Source organism: Phaethon aethereus, assembly GCF_964289735.1.
Source record: "Phaethon aethereus genome assembly, chromosome: 8".
Taxonomy (NCBI): Eukaryota; Metazoa; Chordata; class Aves; order Phaethontiformes; family Phaethontidae; genus Phaethon; species Phaethon aethereus.
Genome location: NC_138584.1, coordinates 2,917,942 through 2,940,097, shown reverse-complemented (window position 1 = coordinate 2,940,097; position 22,156 = coordinate 2,917,942). Strand labels below are relative to the sequence as shown.

General features: G+C 40.0%; 1 protein-coding gene across 1 annotated transcript in view; it reads left to right on the top strand.

Moving 5' to 3' along the window:
* The window catches only part of HMCN1 (hemicentin 1), a gene marked incomplete at its 3' end in the record, with an annotated part of 205,695 nt that overhangs the window by 90,806 nt on the left and 92,733 nt on the right, over nucleotides 1-22,156 (top strand). The window contains exons 18-32 of the mRNA XM_082003017.1: nucleotides 976-1,103; nucleotides 3,072-3,216; nucleotides 4,736-4,848; nucleotides 6,227-6,386; nucleotides 7,216-7,390; nucleotides 9,829-9,956; nucleotides 12,143-12,415; nucleotides 13,526-13,621; nucleotides 14,040-14,234; nucleotides 15,260-15,390; nucleotides 16,064-16,211; nucleotides 16,738-16,864; nucleotides 17,881-18,035; nucleotides 20,653-20,931; nucleotides 21,550-21,831. Coding sequence (XP_081859143.1) covers nucleotides 976-1,103; nucleotides 3,072-3,216; nucleotides 4,736-4,848; nucleotides 6,227-6,386; nucleotides 7,216-7,390; nucleotides 9,829-9,956; nucleotides 12,143-12,415; nucleotides 13,526-13,621; nucleotides 14,040-14,234; nucleotides 15,260-15,390; nucleotides 16,064-16,211; nucleotides 16,738-16,864; nucleotides 17,881-18,035; nucleotides 20,653-20,931; nucleotides 21,550-21,831 — 2,535 coding nt within the window. The remainder of the gene's footprint in view (nucleotides 1-975; nucleotides 1,104-3,071; nucleotides 3,217-4,735; nucleotides 4,849-6,226; nucleotides 6,387-7,215; nucleotides 7,391-9,828; nucleotides 9,957-12,142; nucleotides 12,416-13,525; nucleotides 13,622-14,039; nucleotides 14,235-15,259; nucleotides 15,391-16,063; nucleotides 16,212-16,737; nucleotides 16,865-17,880; nucleotides 18,036-20,652; nucleotides 20,932-21,549; nucleotides 21,832-22,156) is intronic.

Sequence of the window (22,156 nt, the reverse complement as noted above, 5' to 3'; positions counted from 1 at the left end):
ACTGGGAAGGAATCTTAGTGATCCAAGAAGACAGTTAAATGTCTAGCTTTGACAATGGCCTTGCTATTAAGGAATTGTTTATTATCTCAGTTGGACAATTGGCAATAAAAGATAAAACAGTGCTGTGGAATGTATACATTTGTGGGAGGATAAGAATGGAGTCCATCTGCCATCAAAGAAACCATTTGTTAACTTAAAACATGTGGTGGGAAACTGTAATGCTAGTAGTATTTGATAGACAACATGTTTTTACCTATTTGAAAGTGTTATTTAATCCTCATTATTTAAAATTAGTTTACAAAGGATGTTCACCGGAATGCTTTCTGTTGGCTCTTCACAGACCATGCAGAATTTTCTGCTGGGATGTTGACATCTTATTCTAATCCCTTAAAATTTTATGCCCTAAGGAAATTACCACTTATTTTTTTATCCTCACCAAACCTCCCACTTTTGTTCTTCAGTATTTTGCTCAAGTGAGGAAAAATAATGTATCAATTTGGTATCCAGGGGAACATGAGTTTTCAGGGAAATGCTGGATTGGGTCCAGTTTCAGCTGGACAACGTCTTCCATTTGCTGCTGTTCCTTAGTCTTAGGATCATTGTACGTGTATTCCTTCAGCTTCCTTTTCTCTCCTGTGCTACCCCACACCTTCATTTGTTTCTTCTCCCCCCTCCTCCTTGCCTGTATCATTAACATTTCAGATATCAGAACCCTATGTGGTATTTTTTGTTGTGAAATTAAAATATATTGGAACTTTCGTGCTGTTTGTTGATGGCTACTTTTTTTTCCTTACCTCCTTTTTTCCTTTCTATTTAAATCATACAGTTGTCATTGTAGGAAATGTTTCTTGCGCTATATTTTTATAATACCTTGCACAAGGAGACCTCTGTCTTATGCTGCTGCAAGTAGCATTAGTGACAGGACTCATACTAAAAATTCCTAATAATTTCTTCTAATTCTTTCTTTTGTTCAAGTTACACCTTTGATTGGAGTAAGTCCAGCCACAGCCAATGTAATTGAGGGGCAGCAGCTCACTTTGCCATGCGTACTGCTGGCTGGAAACCCCATTCCAGACCGGCGGTGGATTAAAAACAGTATGGTGGTAAGACTGTTTTGTTTCCTGTAAGATTTATTGGCAGTGAAAATCTACAACTAACATTTTAAGCCACGATAACAACTTGGTTTAATTTACAAAAGTTGATGTACAAATACACTGATAGATTTTATGCTTATAAATAAAGATGCTTCACAAGATTGAACTGGCTGACTGGAAACAAGGCTCCAGTGTCATCAAGGTGGATTACAGCAGACAACCACCACTCCACAGGAGCTGCTGCCTCCTCAGGAGAAGCCATTTGGCTGTATCTGTAAGGCAGTAGCTGCTTCTGAGTCTCTGTCGGTCAGAGTACAGCCATTCCCCTGAGAAATGATAGTTTATTACTGTGCAAAATACGACAGTGCAGGTGACGTGTGGCATCCTGACGGTTATGCCTCACCCTGATCACTGCCCATGCTGGGGAATTTCTAACTTGGGGGGAGATCAGGGAATAGGAGATGGTAGTGGGGGTTGTGGGGGTCTTGAAAAGAATTTGGAACCCAAAGTATTTGTGAATTGTCCTTCTATCTTCTACTTTACTTACTTTCAAAGCGGTTTTATGCATTCTTGTTAGCTCCTGAATTTCAGCCTTAGGCTCTGAATGTAGAAGTGCTAGTGGAATATCCCACCACAATGACAAAAGTGTTGGAATATAAATCCTGGTAACTGAAAAGCATTTCTTTTCCCCTATTTTAAAAATAAAGATAGCGTAAAATTTCTGTAGACTTAGGTTTTTCTAACATCATGATTTTTAATGTTGCTGATGGGATGAGATAAATCTAGCATCCCTGTACCATATAATCCTTTCATAGTAGCGCACTGCGTAGAGCACAAAAGCACATATGCTTTCTTTCCCCTTTGAGAGCGTACCACTGCCAATTTATAACTCCTGCAGACAAGAAGGCGGTGTTGACACACCACACCTAGGTTAGTTGTCTGAGTCAAATTTCATTTCATAGGATCATTAAGGTTGGAAAAGACCTCTAAGATCATCAAGTCCTTTAGTAGTAGCCAAATTACTGACTTTACCATCCCTATGGAGCCCTGGCACCACTTGATCCTTCGCTTGCTAGAGTTTTCCGCTCAATTTTTGAATCACTAGGAATCATTGGACTTTTCTTTAGACTGTGTAAGTGTAAGTAGCACAGGCTGTAACTTCTGTGAGAAATAATGGCAGGATCCTCCTTGTTGAGTTGCTAATTCCTCTGTGTAGTAGTGCTAGTTTCCTGTAATTGTAAGCTTGCAGCAAAAACTACACTCCAAGGGAAGTGTTGGGAGTAAGTTACATTTAGAGAAGGATGCAGCTTTTTCTGAGCGTGGCATGACTGGAACAATTTTACATCCTAACAAATTTTCTATAAGGCAAGTCTATGCTGCTGAGCTCATTGATCTTTTTTTTTTTTTTTTGATGTTGCTGTAGGGTATATAACTTTTAAAAAATTACTTTTTTTGTGGAAGTTATAACTTTTCTTATCTTTCATACTGATAGGCTTCAGAGCTGATCTCTTCTACTTGATAGATATGGCAAGTTAGAAGGCATTGATAACCGTTAAAAAAAATTTGTTAGTGGAAGAAGAACAATTCATTGCACTCATCAAGAGCTGATCTGTGATCAAATTGGGTTACTGGAATAACCAATAAAAAAATGCAGTAAAATAATTCAGCTAAGTTTGTTTTTGCTTCAGTGCATGATTGTAAGCATGAGTGGCAGTTCTGTAAGTGCCGTGGCAGAGCAGAGTTGCTGTTGCAGATCTTAATCTCACTCCAGCAGTAAATACAAGGTACTACCAACATTCTTATTTAAAATTAGCTTTCTATTGAAAGATGGAAAGTAGGAAAAGCTCTAGTAAAATTCTCCAGGAACATATAATTTTTAAGAATGTGAAATAGTCAGGTAAAGCCACGCTGCATTCCACAGTAAATATTGTCGACAAGTATTTTCTTCAGTAAAGCGTTCCATCACTCTTTTGGCAGCTGGTTCCCAATCCCTACGTGAGTGTTCGCAGTGATGGAAGCCTGCACCTTGAAAGAGTTCGGCTGCAGGATGGCGGCGATTACACCTGCATGGCAAGTAATGTTGCTGGGACAAGCAACAAAACTACTGCTGTTAATGTACATGGTAAGGAACGCTGCCTTGGTGCTTTTGTGCCGAATGCAAGCTGAGAGTGCATTTCTTACTAACAGGAGCTCTCACTAGAGCTTTTTTGTTGCAGTTATACTAATTTCTCAAATTTCCGCGTTTGTAATGACTTTACTTTGTAAAATATCACAGTGGAAAACTGGATCCACTGCACAGGAAAGAACTGAGCCATCAAGACTTTTTCAAATAAAACAAAAATAACACCATTTTGTGATCATAAAAGTTCCTTATTTTTGGGCTGTGCAGTTATGGTCTCTAGCTTTATTAACAAAACAGATGCAAGTGGAAGTTTACTGGAAAACAATGAAAAGCGCTTACTGGGGGTTTCATAACGGGTATAAGGAAGCACAACTCATGGGAGAATTAGAATGAAAATTAATTATGTGTTTGGCAAAGTGTGTTGTTTTTTGTGGGGTTTTTTTTTTTATTATTAAAACATACCAAAAATTACACTGTCAGCAAGACAAAGTGTTACCATCGTGGTAACCCATCTGTATTTCAGCTGAAGATGCTTGTATTAACTCTGTGTGGGGTCACAACCACTTCATGATTTACAGCCTGGAATTTTCTCACATGTTAAATTAATCACGGGAGTTTTATTTTAAGCTTCACTGAAGATGCTGGAACATCTTTCTATGTTAAGAATAGATATTATTTTTTAATACAGGCAAGTACTTGTTATGTGATAATGTCTTGCATGCCAACACTAGTTTTTGGAATATTTCAGAACTTGAGAACAGAAAGGAATATATTCATATGTTTTTAGAAAGATCTAGTTTTTGATATTATAGCCTTAAATCTGATCTTCTTTTTTCTGTTGATAATTCAAAACTTGCTCAGTTAAGTAAAGGAGCTGAGGTTCTTGTTATCTCTCTTATGGATTTTGTGTAGTTATCTGGTATTTTCATTCAAGTTCCTCTAACAGTCCCTGCAGAAACCATCGCTGCAGTTTGCACAACTTCGTATCATTTATATCAAAGATTAAATAAACTGGGAGGGCGATCAGTTCTTCATTCTCCTATCTGCTCCATTCAAAATGTTGACCATCGATGGAAATTGATTCAGCACCAAAAATGCTGAACCCATGCTCATGAAAGGTGCTGTATAGGTTGGATCATGTACAGTATCGTTTCGGGAAGCCTAGCCTAAAATGTTGTCAGAGGATATTGTGACAAAGAGTTCCTGAAATTATTGCAATCAGCTATGTGAAATACCTACAGTTAGTTTAAAACTATACGGCCCCAATCCAGTGATCAACCTGTGGCTGATCCTCTCTGCTGTGTTATGAACAAGTATTTATTCTGTCGTAAAAGACTGGAGGATGGAGGAGAAAGTGGCTGGTTGTTGTCAATGTTAGGGTTCAGGGAAGAGGCTGAAAATTCCCCACCCCTGCTGCCTGTGTGAAGTAGTAATTGAATATAAGGATTTTATTGGAAGAGTTGTTCCATGGTTTGAAATCTGTCTTCTGCATGTGTTTAATATTTGCATTTATTTTTAGTTCTGCCTGTTATTCAGCACGGACAGCAGATATTTAGCACGATTGAAGGAATCCCAGTAACGTTACCATGCAAAGCAAGTGGAGTTCCTAAGCCTTCTATTGTCTGGTCCAAGGTAATTTCTCATCTTTGAGCTCTTCGTGGTAAAAGATGAATTGAACACATCATTAGCTTGTCATAAAAACTGTAAGAAACACAGCCAAAGGCCTCGGTTGTGAGGGACCTGGAAATCTCTATTTATTCGTATCTGCTTTTGTTTCTTAGAGTGGTGCTTTCTGGCCATGGTCCAGCCATAAATCAGTGTTCTATTCTTTGTAAGGGCTTTGGTTATCGCTGTATCTATATGTTTTTAACACCTTAGAAATTGTTCATATTCCTGTTGTGAGTTGATAATTTGAGATTAGGCAACCTGCTACAGATTGAAAGTTCATTTTTGTTTTGGAGCCTTACTTTAAGATGACTTTTTCCTCTGAAGAAAGTGTGTCTAATAATGGCATTCTGGGGTTAACCCTCTGTCACTTTTCAGTCATGTCCTTGACAAACAAGATGTCAACTGAGGAGGACCTCACCCTTTTTGGGAATTTGTCTGAAAGTCAGGCTTCCCCCCACACACACTTAACCAGCATAATTTCTGGTAATAACAGGGGTGTGTAACAGCATGACATCGCTGTGAAGGCACTGTTGTGCCTCAGCAGTTGTGCAGATGTAACTAATTGGGAGCTTGTGAACAGCTTTGTTTAAAAGAAGGAATAAAACAATGTGCTGGTTTGGTAGGGAGGAAGACACAGGAGGAGTGTTTTTCTTAATTACCATGTATAACTTCCAATACAGACAAGGAAGAGTCTGCTGACTGAGAAACGTTTTATATAATGTATCCAAGATCTGTTTTGACATCAGAAATCAATGTCAAAATTGACTTTTTAAATTTTCTTTTAAGAATCGGAGTCTCTAATATGTAACAAGTTTTCTGCTTAAGAATCCCTGTGCTCTTCTTGTTACTGCTTAGACAGTGGCACTCAAGGAGTGTGAAAAGTTAATTGAAGTTAGTTAATTTGTGTGCGTGGAATTTTGGGGCCAGGCTTCTTAGTTAATCAAAAATATTTTGTCCATCTCAGCCATAAAAAATAGAAGCACTACTGTAATTTAAATTAAAATATTGTTCAGTTTAGTCAGACTGCCTGCAAAGTGTTTGGTCTACGGAACTGCATTAAAGAGCACGGAGCATATTGCACAGCAAGAAGTCAGACCTAGTGTTATATTAAAAGTATAGTAGTCTTCATGTGAAGAATCAGTCACAGCAATGGGGTAAGCTGGGGGAAATGCTACAGGCACTAAGAATTTTAATATTCTTTTAATAATTTTTACGTTTTCATTAGATTTTATTTTATTGCCATAAGCTTTAGCTTTTACTGAATTAAATGATTGTCATTTAGTTTATTTTAGAAAATCTAGGCACTGTGGACTACTTTTTTCTTTCTTTTTTCTTTCCACAGAAAGGAGAAGTAATTCTTTCCAGCAATGTGAAATTTTCTGCAGGGTCTGACGGAAGTCTGTATGTAGTTTCACCAGGGGGTGAAGAGACTGGGGAATACGTGTGCACTGCAACAAATGCTGCTGGTTATGCTACGCGGAAAGTCCAGCTGACTGTCTATGGTAGGCATGAGCTGAAAGCAAATACAGGGTTGTTGTCTCTCTTCCCCCATTAAGTTCTAATTTAGACTACAAAACCCACTCAGGTGGATTGTGAACTAGGATACTCACTATGCAAACAGGATTTAAACTAAGCCCTAACTAGTGCTTTTGAGTTTGTCCTAGATCACTGGATCCACATACTAGGCAATTTTACAAATGGCTGATACTGGAAAGCCTATCCTTCAGCTGCTATAATCTCTCAAAACCCCCTGATACCTGTTACCTTGAGTTCTTGGATTAGGATCTTGGGCTGATCTTTTTCATCTTTTATGGAAGTGGATAGGAAGTACCTGAATAGGAATAGAAGTTCCTGCAGATAGAAGAATGAAGATCCCTTAATCCCATCATTCCAAAGCTTCCTGCTATCTCCCAGTATTGTAAAAAAAAGTTTGATTTAGGTGTAGGCTTGCTTTGCAAGGCTTTTATGGCTTTGCAGGTATTGGTGCTGTAGCGTAACATGGTTCAGGTATTGGTTGCAAACTACCTATGCAGTACAGAGCTCAGCATATGCATGAACTGCATAAATCTGTTGCTATCCAGCTTTTTGGGTAAATAGTGCAGGCTTCCTGCTTTTGCGGTATTGCATATATGCATCAGCCAGTATCTGAGCTACAGGCACTGTACATCAGCATTACGGTGATTTAAGTCTATTGCAGACATGAAAAATAGGATTGTAATGTTATATACCTGATTAAAAAATAGATGTTTAATCTGAAGTAAAATTGTATGGTGCTACAGTTGTACAAATAAGTATATTCATTGCAGCTTCTTAACATGTTCCATGTTATAGTGAAACCTAGAGTATCCAGGCCTGGAGACCAGCAAGGAAACGCATATGATAAACCCATAGAGATCTCAGTAATTGCAGGGGAAGATGTCACACTTCCATGTGAAGTAAAGAGCTTGCCACCCCCCATAATTACCTGGGCCAAAGAAATGCAGCTCATATCTCCATTCTCTCCAAGGTAACAATGTTTGATGAAAACAAAAGAAAAGTGAAATTGCTACTAAGCTTTCAAGATTTTGGAAGGGTGTATCATTTCTAATTGCCTCAGGATCAATTAGAAGGTCTTAAGTGTTCCTGCATGAGGACCCTGCTTTACTGGGTCTTGAAACTCTCTTTCCCAAACAAAGCATATGTCTCTTTCCAAAGGATACCGAGACCATGCATCATTGTACAGCTTCCATTCCAGTGCGTGTTTGTACGCAATCTCAAGAGGCCAAGACGAAAGAGATCCTGTTATATTTGTACTGTGGTTGTGCCCAGAGACCCACATAATCTGTGCCTGATTATAAATGTTTAAAAACTGTTTTTCTTTTCTTAAGCACTTCATATTTATGCTCAGGGGAGCATTGTTTGTTATTCATATGAGGTCTGGGCTGCCAGTAGAATACAGATGATGATAAATGTTTGGGAGTGCTTACAAAGGCTCACTGCTCACTGTGTTTTGGATCCAGAAACTCTCCGGATATTCTTGAACATGTGAAAACATAGCTAAATGCTTATTAAAATGTTGAGCTGACAACCTTAGAGACTGAAGAGTTGGGGACTCTTGTATATGGCATGCACCAGTGTTGGAGTTCTTCCTTAGTATTTTGCTATAGTACAAAATAAGAGAGGAAGCGAGTAGGTGGTTATACACTGTGTATTCCTGGCTGAAGTGCCGAGTAGTGTCACGGGGTGTGCCAGTGCTTTCTAGTCTTCAAGATACCTCGGAAGGGGGAAAGGCTACGGCTGTGTCCATAATCCAGGAGATGGTAATGCTGGCCGAGCGCCCACTGTAGCCATTGCTGTGCCCCTTGTCTGGTGTCTCTCACCGATCCGAGTGGAGGGGGACAGCCAGTGTCTGAGCCGACGTGAGGAGTCGTACAGACCCCAAGGTGAGCCTGTTTCACTTGCGGCCAAATCTGCGCCTCAGAGCCACCCCTTCCAGTGAGTCTGCAACAGCCTCCCCAACTAGTAGCTGCTGGGCTCACACGTTGGGTGAAGGAGGCTTGTGCACAGAGAGTTGATTCGTTGTTAGGGGTATGTGTGGAATTCTCTGCTGCGTCCTGTGAGCATGTTGCATGCACTAACGAATCTGCATTCTCGGTCCCTTACTTGTCCTTGTTTTACCTCAGGAGATATTGATAAATTAGGCTACTCGCTCGTGGCTGTTGTGGAGAGGTCCAAGTTGTCCAGAGTAGCAGAAGTCCAGCTCAGCCCGTTCCATAAAATTGTTTACAGATGTCAGCAAAAGTTAAAGGATTAGTCCAAACAAAATTGTTTGAGACCACCCAAATTTCATGTTAGAAATGCGACCAGTAAACAAAAGAAGAGCGAAATCAGAAATGAAGGCACTTCTGTCAGAAAGCAAATGTAATTAGTGGACAGAATCATGGGAGATGAGTTACTGCAGCAATCTATCTTTTGGGGTTATTAAAAAAAACCAAAAAAAACCAAAAAAACAAAATAAAAGGTTTGGAAAGATAATGGGCAGCAGAGGAGGAATCATAATATCAGACAGATTGGGGTGGCCTGCAGGAAATATGCTTCACTTTCTTTCCATTCATCTCTCTGGGCCATTGCAATCCCCAAATTCACCATTTATACCCACATAATAACATTGTCCTAATTAGAGAGTGCCAGAGAAAGGAAAGCAGATGATAGCACTGATTCCCACCAACTTTGCCTAAATTCTGTACATAACCTCGAGTGCTAGACTTGAATTTCTTCTTGTCAATTCTAAGCTGTCACTTTTTCTTCCCTCCTCATTTTTTTCCCCCGATTGCTATTACTTTCGATTTCTACGTAAGAAGAGTTTGGCTTAGCTGGCCAGGACTGTATCTAGTAATCTTAAAAGCCTGCAACCAGAGCTGTAGTAAAAATCAATGCTATGTAGTTAACTATTTAGTGATGACAATTTCTATAAATATCAAAACTGCTGGTTTTTAATCAGAATGCTCTTCTCCTTCCATCTTTAAACATCATAACTTTTTTGCCAGGATGAAACAGTATCAGAAGTTGTTTAAGTTTATGACTCTGCTGACCTGGGCTGAGCAAAAATGCGCAACAGGAGGTTGAAGAGCTCCATTTCCCTGCCTAATTTGTTTTTTGGTTTTTTTTTTTTTTCATTTCTAGAAACAAGACAGATTTTAATATGTCCTGTCAGTAGCTAGAGCCAAATTTTGCAATTTGGATCTTATATTTTAGGTATTTGCTGTGTATTCAGAATGTAGTGGCTCAGTGAAGAGTTAGAAAAAATGAGTAAGTTCAAGTCATAGTTTAGTAATATGGCCCAGCTCAGTGTGTCCTGTAGAACGGTGTTATTTTAGCTCATAGCAATCATTAGCAATGTGTAAGTAGAGGTCATGCACCTTTCCATACGTGTTTATGCAGTGTATCTGCTTGTTATTTTTCCAGACACACTTTCCTACCCTCAGGGTCAATGAAGATCAGCGAGACACAAGTTTCAGACAGTGGAATGTATATCTGTGTAGCCACAAATATTGCTGGGAATGTGACTCAGTCAGTGAAGCTAAGTGTACATGGTAAGTTTTAGCTTAAAGGATAATCAACTGCAAGCATCATGCAGAGCTTTACAAACGTTTTTCCTTATGTACATTAAATGCTATTGACCTATAGTCTTCCAGGTCATCTTGTCTTCATATGCAAGTTGTTACTGATTATGTGGATATTGCATACCCACGCATATATGTATATAAAATATATATATGTTACACACCTTTCTTTAATGTTCCTTTGACTCGTGGAAGAATTATAGCACAATATGACATTTGACTCTTCTTAAGTCACCCAGCGGAGTTTTAAGAACTGGAGGCTTTTGTTCTAATGCGCATGGATGTTCTCTGTGCAAGAGGCTTCTCAGCAGTAAGTTTGCGAACAGTGGCTGCAGGTGTCAAGTTCTCACCAGCTTGACGGGAATTACGTATCCAAACTCTTTTATTGGCGAATGTCAAAGTTTTTGCTTGCGCGCCCGCTCAGGCGGTAGTGAAACCTGCGTGCAACTGTCACCTCTGGATCGGCAGCTGCTCCTGCCTCTGCGCACAGCTACGTGCACATACGTTCTGCTGTACCCACTTTTGCAAACTAAGACCTTAACCCACCTTACTCTACTTTCTCTATTCAAACCGGCAGCCTGTGCTGGTGCCCACCTTCCTCCCCCCCTCAGTAAAGGTGTCTAGTTGCTCTTGCGCAAGCCTGGAGCCGTGTCCCCTTCCCTCTCCTTCTTACCATAGATCGGCACATTCTCCCTCCCTTGTCTCTCTCCTACTGTCCCCGCACTGACTCAGCCGCGGTCCCTTAAGCACTTACACAATGTGATGTGTTGTTAGCTCCGTGCTCTCTCATTTATTCCTCCTCACCTGTGTCAAATGGGAACACAGGTTGTGGCACACGTGCTTTGGCACTGGCAGGAGGTACACAGGAGAGGAAGTGCAGGAGCCCTGCCTTGCCGCAGCCCAGGCGAGGCTGATCAATAGTAATTGTGGGAGTATAGATGGTTCTCCTGTGGTTCATGTAGAGTTTGGGCGTGTTGCTGCCCATGCCCGCTGCCAGCACACGTCTTTGAAGTGGATCACACACCACGAACGTACCAGATTGCCCCTAGCATCTCTGAAACCTTCAGACTACACTAATTCAATTACAATGGCTATAGCAGACTGCTGTCTGGTTCTGTGTGTAGAGAAGTCTGATATCAGTGCACATCTTTGTTTATCTGTAATTGTACATTAACAGAGAGTCTGGAAAAATGGCGCTTGTTATTGTTTCAGACATTCTTTATAAGTCTCTTTATTGTCAATGATCCTTAGAAAGAAAAACACTGGCAGAAGATTTATGTTGCATTTATATTATTCTTTGGGACCAGCAAAAACACTTCCAGTCATATTTTATCTCCTTGTCCGAACTTGTGTTTGGAAGCATACAAGGATCAGGGATTAGGGGAAGGAAATTAAAATGTCAAAAGGAAAATGTAATTAACTTTATCATAAAAGCTTTTGAATTCTTTTGTGTTATCAAGAGCCAGTCCCCATAGCTCTTCAGATGTGCTCAGTGTAATAATATTACACTGCTCATGTGGAAGTCATGCAGTAGGATTTGAAATGTAGCTTTTTCAAATAAGTTAAACAATAGGGTGTCGTACATCCTATCCTATGTAGAGAATGTGCAGGTCTGCTTCCTTAGTCACCTGAAGGAATTTGGCTTCAGTGAATAAAGAAGAACATTTTCTACAATGACAAAAACAGAAAAGAATTTCATAGAATCACAGAATAGTTTGGGTTGGAAGGGGCCTTGCAAGGCCATCTAGTCCAACCCCCCTGCCGTGAGCAGGGACATCTTCAACTAGAGCAGGTTGCTCAGAGCCTGACCTGGGATGTTCCCAGGGATGGGGCATCTACCACCTCTCTGGGCAACCTGGGCCAGGGGTTCACCACCCTCATTGTGAAAAATTTCTTCGTTCTATCTATCTAGTCTAAATCTGCCCTCTTTTAGTTTAAAACCATCACCCCTTGTCCTGTTGCAACAGGTCCTACTAAAAAGTTTGTCCCCATCTTTCTTCTAAGCCCCTTTCAGTCCTGGCAGGCTGTTATAAGGTCTCCCTGGAGGCTTCTCTTCTCCAGGCTGACACCCCCACTCCCCGCCCTCTCTCAGCCTTAAGAATGGTCTTGTACATCATTTTCTTCACATTACAGTGGACTAAGCTTGTCTTCTTTAGTTCCTCCAAAGATACAGCGTGGGCCTCAAGTTTTGAAAGTCCAAGCTGGCCACCGAGTTGACATACCCTGCAGTGCCCAGGGGATCCCCCCCGCAACAGTCACTTGGTTCAAAGGCAGAAGTGCTGTCCCGGTAGATGGTGGGCAGTTCATCCACAGCCTGGATGGAGCTCTAAGCATCAGCAACGTCCAGCTTCCCGATGCCGGAATCTACAAGTGTGTCGCTAGTAATGTAGCGGGCAGTGACGCCTCGGAGATAACAGTACAAGTTCAAGGTATTTATATTAGGGCCATCATCATGCCGCCTGCACTGGCTAGGTATAATTTCATGCCAGTGCTGTCTGGTTTATGTTTTGGAGAGCAATGTTCTTCGCTGTTGACTGTTACATGATGCAAAATCCAAATCTGTTTTAGATGTTATGTTCTGATGTTAATTAAGGAAAATCAGAATAGGCAAATAGTCTTTGGAGAGTTTGCAGAAATAAGAAAAAGAAACTCAAAATATATTACTTTTTAAATTTCTTAATAAGAAAAATCTTCAAGCTACTTATGATTTGGTTTTGTAGTAGGTAATTAAAATCAGATTCCAGTATGGGAAACCTCTTTTTGAAATATTAGCTTTGTGTGTTCAGATGTCTTAGATTTTCAGAGACTGTCTCTGAGTCTCAGAGCCTGGTGTCACAGCTTCAAATAGAATTGGAATTTTTCATGAGCTGAAATTGAGCTCTTCACTCAGTCAGTTAGTGTGCTATTGAAATGGTGACAGGGCATCAGTGGTCAATGTGCCAATTTAAATATATAGTATAAGTCCTCACTTGATGGGCTGACGTACATCAATGTAGCATGACTGAGTTAAGGTAAGCAGAACTTATTTCTTCTTTGTGTTAGTCTAAAGTCAACACTCCGATCCCTTTGGATTAGAGGTGCTGAGAACCGCTTGTTACAAACAACAAAGAACTGCCAGTAACTTTACTTAATTATAAATAATATTCTTTGTATACTCTCAGTCTGCACACAAGTTTAAAATGAGATGCGAGAGCAAAGGATGGAAGTAATACTACTATGTGGTGTGAGAAAAAACAGTTTAAAACCTATTTTTCAGATTTTGCAGAAACACTGTCTCTGCCGTCAAAACAAATATAGTGAGTTTTAGAGAGAACCAATCTGAGTCAAATTTGAAAGCCTCTTTGTACTGCTTGCTTCCTAAACATTCCTGTTGAAATCAAGACAGCTTGTACAGTACACTTCATCAGTGTAGAGAGTTATTGGAATCTGACCCTGTGTGCATGAGGGAGGCTTAGAAGTGTTATGTATTGCCAGGCTGTATTTTCACATTTGGGAATGCAGGTCAAGGGGTTTTTCTGAGGGGTCTAATTTTCTTTCAGAGTCTCCTACTATTGAGGATCTGGACCCTCCATACAATAGTCCCTTTCAAGAAAGAGTGGCAAATCAACGCATTGTGTTCCCATGTCCAGCAAAAGGTGTGTATCTTTCTTACCATCTTTAGGGACAAAAGTCTATTTTTCTGTTGACTGTTGAAAATCACTAAGTTTCTGTGTACTCCTTGTTGTGGTAAAAACGTACAACATGCACAGTATTTTCCATATATGCTTTACGTGGAAAAATTCAAACTAACAGTGATTTCAATAACCACTGTGTGCTGAAGTTCTGTGAAAAATCATTGCTAGGCAACAAGTATATTGTAATGTTCAGGACTAAGATTTTTATTGTTAAAATTTTACTGTAACAGTCAGGGCTTCCTCTGAGTTTGAAAGCCCGTGGCCTCCCTGTGCAGTGTCCCTGCCAGTGAGACTTCCAGCACACAGTGGGAATTGTTTGAATCTTTCTTATTCGGAGCTGAGCAAACTGTTTCTTGATGTTTCACCTTTTTCTTGGTAGGTATTCCAAAGCCTGTCATCAAATGGCTACATAATGGAAGAGAGCTGATGGGCAGTGAACCAGGGATTTCAGTTCTGGAGGATGGGACACTGCTGGTCATAGCTTCTGTTACACCTTCTGATAACGGGGAGTATGTCTGTGTGGCAAGCAACGAAGCTGGAAGCACAGAAAGGAAATACAACCTGAAAGTTCATGGTAAATAATAAATAAAACTATTGGGGCACTGTTTTTGAAGAACATCTTCTCTTTTATTGTTGGAAACTGCATGCCACAAATCTGCCCATGTGCAATTAAATTAGAAAAAAATAATCTGAGTACTTGCATTTCTGTGATTCTCTCTGTGTTTTTTCTGTTGCTTCTATTCACCGTGACTTTATATACAAACCATCTTTGTTTTGCTCAAATTTGCAGAGAGCTCTAGATATACTTATTAACTTTAATGGAAATAACAAATGAAGATTTCTGCACTGTAGAAATTACAGGTTGGGTGATAGATGTGCATTTCAAATATGAATGAGAAAAGTTATTTACCAGAATGAACATAGAATAGGAGAATGTTTGCTCCTGATACTCTTCGTCCTGAGTCCTAATTGCAAAATAGAAAATCTGCAGCTGGCTCTGAGATATTTGCTTCTTAGGCAGTACTTTTATTCCAGCCTTGCTCACTTCCGATGATAGTTCTGATGCCCAAACAGGATTATAGCTGACTTTATCCTGAGAAAAGAGCAATTCCATCTTGTGCCAGCAGGGCTCATCAGTGGGGTTTGAATTTTCTAATCCATTAGATAAGGCTGTTCTCTTTGCACTCATAGTGGGACAAATGATAGGCAGATGTTCCTGGAGATGACTGGAGCAATGAAGAGGAAGGATGGTTGTCTGGAATCGGTTTCCTTTATATGCTAAGCAAATAACATGGTATTTTAAGATTAAGATTAAATTTCAGATTAAATTTTAAGTTTATTCTCTTAAAATGTTAATGGTGATCATGTTTGAGTGTATTTCTCTGGGAGTCTGTTACTGGGCAAAAAGAAGACTCTGTTCTTTGAGAAAAGAGAAGAAAGGACACGGGGAGATAAGTCCAGAGCCAAAAGGCAAATGAAAACGTTGGGGAGGGAATGAAAAGGGTCTGAGAAATTGATATTACAGAAGTCCTTGACTGGGAGGATGGAGGAAGTTAGAAATCACTGGAATAGAAGGCTTATTACATGACTTTCTTTTAGTTCCTCCTGAAATTAGAGATCAAGAAAAGGTGACAAATACATCTGTAGTTGTTCATCACCCTGTAAGTCTCTTCTGTGAAGTATCTGGTAAACCCTTCCCAATCATCTCCTGGTATAAAGAAGATAGCCAGGTATGTACAATTAATCTAACTGAAGTAACGTAGCAATCATCACTCAGTTTTGTGCCAACTCTTGAGTGCTTGGTATGAGAACTCTTTTAAAGTAAATACATGTACATGCCTCTATGTATATTTAAACTGCACTAAGAACACCCACACAGAAAGCCAGCTAAGTATGGCTAATCCATTAATTCAGCTGTTCAATAAGTCAAAAGTAAACTCTTTATTTTCAAGATTCCCCTAGGCATTAGCCTTGGCAACCTCCCAGTGCTGTAGATGCCAGAGCCCTTGCACAGGGGACCAATAACGGTATTTTCTTCATTCTGTAGATGGAGAAATAAGAACTCTTGGAGGTGAATTGAATTCCTCAGGATTACCGCTGAGTCCTGTGCTTCTACTTGTAGCTGATAAGTGATAGTTTAAGATGAGGAGAGACCCCTTTATGCACCCTTGTGACTAACCATTACTAGTGGACAAAGAATTCCTTTGGTTTTCCCACTTTCTATTGTATGTTGAGCTACAAGTCATATTCAATAGATTGCAGAAGTTGGGATTAGTGCTGTAACTGAAAGGGGAAACAGATTATCCTTAGACTAAAACTATCATTTTCCTATAAAAATCCAGCTGTGATACTTGGCTGATGTAACTTGGATCACATAAGGCTAATGTCTCGGGTTCTTTTAAGGTTGTGGAAAGCAGTACTCTCCAGATTTTGCACAACGGGAAGATACTGAAGCTCCTTAAAGCTGCTACTGATGATGCTGGACAGTATTCATGCAAAGCCATAAATGTAGCAGGAAGTTCTGAGAAGCTGTTTAACCTAGACATACTAGGTTAGTTTCATGGGTTTGGTTTTGGTTTTTGGGGTGTTTTGTTCGTTTTTTTTAAGATGGTGATCTGAAAAACAGCTGATATTTAAGAAGCCAATAAATTTCAACTGATTATAAATAGATTCTTCCTCTCACTGCCCATTAAATGTTGGCTGCTGAAGCACTCACCATGATGGCTTTTGAATACTTAAAATTTTCTATTCTTATAGTAACAGACAAAATGCTGCTTCTCATTTCTGCATTTTGGTCTTTGGTACTTTGTTTGCATTTTGGGTGTACAGCCTAACATGGGAGTCATCTTACATATGGTTCACCAGCACAAGTGTGGAAGCGCTTGTCACGGTAGAAGTGATGTTGCGATCTAGCAGAAGTCACTTTGTAGTGAAAACTAAAATTGTTTCAAGCGTTCAAAACTAAAATTGTTTCAATTGTTTCAGTAGTATGATCCACTACTGCATTTCTTCTAGTTCCATAGCATACCTTCCCTGGTTAAATACCAGTTCTTCCTCTAATGCTTGTCCTTTTAAAGTTCCACCAAGCATAATAGGTGCTGATACCCCTGGTGAAATTGCGGTCATCCTCAGCCAGGAAGTCAGTCTGGAATGTAGAGCCAAAGGCTTCCCTTTTCCTGACATTCACTGGTTCAAAGATGGCAAGTAAGTATATTACAGCTTTTGTGGTTTGTGTCTAGGTGATTCCTCCCTTAGAATGTAGAGGAAGAAGGTGCGCTGTACCAGCAAGCTCAGCTTTTAACTACTTAGTGTTAAGTTACTGTCAGCAGATGAAATTTGTGGTGATGTGAGGTGGTAAGTTCTGTAACCAGAAGTTAGCATCCTGCTTTTCTCTGTGAACTATCCCATTACTGACACTGGCACTTGCAGAGCAAATTTTACAGTATTTGAAGCCAGGCAATGCTTGAACCAAGACAAATGTAACCATTTCTTTGAGTTTATTGTATCTGGATTATTTTAAACATATCCTTAGTTAAAAAACAGTTGTTTTGCTGACATTATTTTTTTCAATGGTAGACAGTACCAGTATCAAACGCTTTTCTGGCTAGTGCCTTGTGCAGAACTGCACATATACGTTAAAGGTTTTAAAACATTTGTAGCCTGCATGTTTCAATTCTTCCTCTCATCTTCCAGGAAAGCATACCAAGAGAAGAATTCTTGGTGACTTAAATATTAACTGAAGAACAAAATGGGCTGCATTTTTAAATAGTGTTTAACAACGTAGTTCAGCATAGGCATTGGCTAGTACTCACAAATACTGTGATGTGACAATTCCTTACTCTTTGGTATTGATATGTTGACACTTTCTTCTAGTAAATACAGATGTTTTGTTATCAACAAAGGACTATCATGACCTAAGTAATTAGAAAAAGAAACTGAGATCAGGAGTAGAACTCTGGCTCTCATGCTGGCATCCTGGATGACCCGAGTAAAGCACTTTTGTGTTTCAGTTTCTTCTAAAAACTAGGAATAAAGTTAATTGTAATAGTTTGTCACTGTATGGTGGCTCTTCGGATTAATGCTGTTGCTCTGGTGCTAAACGGTACTCTTTCATGGTACAATTACTGCCGTTAAGGGACCCCTTCTTATTCCGGTCAGTTTAAATTAATGTTGAAAGGATGGGGTCAGAGTTCTGTGAAGCAAAATAATCTCTGTTCCAGGCCCTTGTTCTTGGGTGATCCCAATGTTGAGCTTCTGGACAAAGATCAAGTTCTACACATAAAGAGTGCTCGAAGGATTGACAAAGGTCGTTACCAGTGCAGCGCCACCAACACTGCTGGCAAGCAAGTCAAGGAGGTCAAGCTGATCATCCATGGTAAGTTTATAAAATGCCTGACCCTAGAAGACCCTTTAATTTTACTCATAAGCTTTCTTTTTTTGAATGGAGATGCTCAGACAAATATAAATTGAGGCTCTGATCTTGCAAAATTTGTGTATAAACATAACTTAATACCATCTGTCGACAAAGTGATCTTTTTGAGCATTTATGTATGTCAAGTTAAGTATGGGTGTAGTCTTTGCAAGCTTGGCCTTTAAGTGGTTTTTATGGGCTTTTTATTAGTTTCTAATTGGTGAAAGCCAAAAATCTTGAAGTGCCTTGTCAAATTTTGCTATTAATTAGTTTCAACTGACTTATTTTATTATCACGTTGGCTTCGTTATTTTGATCTGTCCTAGGAGAAAATCAATTAGAATATTTTTATTTTAATACACTCACAGTCTTATTTTCCTTAACCTAGTGATAGGAGTAAATTCAGCCAGGAATTAATCAAAGTTAGTGCAAAAGTATAAATTAAAGTGCAAAACCAGTAAGAATCAGACACAAACAGTTTTTGGAAAAGGATGTTCCAGTTGATCTTCAGGTAGTGTGGTATGTCATCTTGCTTAAATTAGTGTAAACTGAGGTCATTCATAGCAAGAGAAGAAATGCTAGCATGAGATAACTATTATGATTTAATGAGTTTATTATTATTTTTCTGACATTTATAGCACACTGACTATACACTTTACAAGCAGTGGAGTCTTTGTGAAGACATGGGGAACAGACAATTCCTGTGACTAGTCTACATAAGTTTAATGTAAATTAAGAGATTATCAGTTGGGGAAAAAGGAGGGGAAAGATTCATGGAAGAAGAAAAAGTAGCTTTTGAAGGAAGACTTCAAAGGAGACAAGAGGAAGAGTTTTTCAATTTCAAAGACAACGAATGCGTGAAAGCCCAGTCAGACCTGAAAAACTGAGAGAGCACAGTGCTAGCAGCAATTAGGGGGAAACAAGTGCAGAAATCTATAAGTGAGGTGACATTCTTGTGCCCAGAGTGTGAAGTGTAGGAATTTGAATTTGTGAGCTGTTAGCAAATCAGGATTCATCAGCTTATGGATTTGCTTCTGAAGATTGTGTGCCTTTTCTTCTGATAACTGTGAACTTATAATACATTATTTCCCTCATCTGGGATGTTTCTGAAGCATGGAGCAACCACATGCACAGAAATATGCCTGTACACCGATCGTAGTGAGGTCTTTTTCCATCGGGAGCAAAGAAAATGCTGTGAGGACTTGGAGGTGATTGTGGCTGTTGTGAGTTGAGAGGAATAAACAATGCCACACAAATAAAATCCTCACAGATAAGTAGACCTTACTCCGGGTTTTTCAGAAGAGAGAGGTGAATTTGTGATAGTAGAATGGAATATATCTCTAATTTTGAATTTCTCATTAATCCTAGCTGGACAAAACAGAAGCCCATGGAGTGAGTGAGGAACATAGATGCTAATTCTTTCTAGTTCTTACATTGTTTTACCTATTCAGCCCGACTTTTCGCTTCGATATTTTCCCAGAATACCCCATCTCTGTGCATGAAAGCATTTGCTGATAGAGAAATACATTCGCCTTTGAACTGGGTGTGTTTCAGCATATTTTATAGGTTTGTGTATTTTTGCACACAAATTATTTAATTAGGAAAATACTTCATCATCATTTGATAATCTTCAAGACCTGTCTCGTAGGTATAAATCCATTCACTGACACTTTGCTTTACATTTCTGCAGTGGCATTTTAAATGAACACTATGGCAGTCAGTGGAAGCCTAGGATATATGGAGCATGTTTGGCAGCAGAGGAGTTAATGTGTCTGCCAGATGTGTCTGGTACTTTCAGCAGTCATAAATTTAGTTGTTGCCAATTGCACTGTGTTTTTATTACTTCTACGGAGATTTACGAAGTCTTTATATTGGCTGATTCACACCAGAGTTTGTTTGCTAGAAAAATCTGAGTACTGCTGCTTAGCGAGGAAGGGAAATGACTACGGGCCAAAAGTTTCAAAAATAGGAGCATAAAGCTGGACTGTTAAGCTCGTATTTAGTCTCAAAATGAGTGACTTCATCTTCACCAGCTTTGAGTACTGAGCGGTTCCCACTCCAGTTGCAGAGGCTCTTGGATGTATTTGCTATTTTAAACAGCAGGTTGCTGCTCCTTGTTGGGAGGATGCACCTCCCAAGGTCTATAGGAGTTGCTCTTTCTTTACCCTTCAGAGACAGGGAAGAGGCAGAGCCATGCCCGAATGCGTTGCAGGAGGCCCAGCTGTCCTAACTTGGCTCGTGTTGGAGCCTAGAAAGTAAAATGCTTCCACGCAGCTCTAGTGGGGCAGCAATGCCGTGCAGCGCTCCTTGCTGCGGTACTTGTTTCTGAAGTGTATGGTGGCCCTTTGGTGTTAGATTCCATTTATGTTGTGTCCTCTTCATGCTTTCAACTCTGTGTGCCTGGCAGGATTGTACATATAACTCTGCTGGGAGAAAAGAGAGGCGAAAAACACGGGGAGAGGTTGGAAGTCTGATTAAGCTGAAATCTTCTATTCTTACAGCATTCTAATGTTTAATCTATTTAAGTCTACACCGACTTGTATACTAAGGCTTTAATACTGTCCTTTTGTCTTTTGAAATAGTCCCTCCTAGTATTAAGGGAGGAAATATTACCACAGAGGTGTCGGCACTTCTTAACAATCTTATAAATTTGGAATGCGAAGCCAAGGGAATCCCTCCTCCTACCATTACATGGTACAAAGATGGCCGACCGATTATTTCTAGCCCCCAGGCTCTGTATGTGGACAGGGGGCAATTCCTGCAGATACCTCGGGCCCGAGTAGCAGATTCTGCAAAGTACGCTTGCCGTGTGACCAACGCTGCTGGAGCTGCTGAGAAAATATATGACGTGGACGTCTACGGTACGCGAGGGTTTATTGAACTTGGTTGTTTGCCACGTTACAGGAAGCGCATTTTGAAAGCTCTTCTGCCTTTGTAACGTCAGCAGCCTTTGCAGGCCTGGCAAGGGCGAGCAGCGGTCAATGGCTGCGTTTAAAGACTGGCCTGTATTAGCAGGGCCGTGTAAAGGGAGCTTTACACCCGGTGCTTTGTGTGACTCTCAAAAAGCTTTGACTTCGCGGGCCTCGATACCATGCTCTAGTGAAGGATCAAAACGATTTCTTCTCCATGTATGCTCTCTCTTTCTCACCTGTGCATGCTGAACAACGCCTACCCGCAACAGCCACTCTGGGTGGGGTCTTTAGCATGCTGTTTTAAGACCTTCAGACTTAGTTCTTCCATCTCAAAGCCCTGCAGATCCTCTATTTTATACAACTGGTCAATACCGAACTACATCATTCGACTTCTCTGTTTCCCTTTTGTCTTGGCTTGCCCCAGCAGCAAATTCTCACATGAAATTGTGCGTGACATAAATGCATATAGAGCCAAAGTGGGGGGGGAGGAACTAACCCATTTGCTCTTAATACATTTTCTGGCTACAGAATTAATCACTTGCAATATATTTTTTTTCCTTTCTACAGTTCCTCCAGTAATTGAGGGCGATGCTGACGCAGCCCGGAACAGGCAGGTGGTTGCTGGTAATTCACTGACGTTAGAGTGTAAAGCCGCTGGCAACCCTCCACCTCTCCTTACCTGGTTAAAAGATGGTGTGCCTGTGAAAGCAAGCGACAACCTCCGTGTTGTAACTGGTGGGAAGAAGCTGGAGATTTGGAACGCTGTTGAGGCTGACCGGGGCCAGTATTTGTGTGTGGCCACAAGCATAGCTGGAGAACAAGAAATCAAGTATGAAGTTGAAATCTTAGGTGTGTGAGCAACAGAACTACTGATTGATCAGACTTCCATAAACCTAGTAAAGCATGATTTTATTTTCCTTGGTATCATTATATGATATCATTATATGGTATCATTATAAATATCAGTTAGTCAAGCCATGTATCTAGTTAAACCTGGGCACTGCACACTTTTTGTGTCCAGGGTTACATGACAGCTTGAAGACTCTTACTTTCAGGTTAGTTCTTGAAGAGTTTTTCTGCACTTGGTAGGTAAATATTATTCTCTGTAACCTTTAACATTCTTCTAACTTGCCTTCGTAGAAGAAAATCATAGATATAAAAAGTACCAATTAAA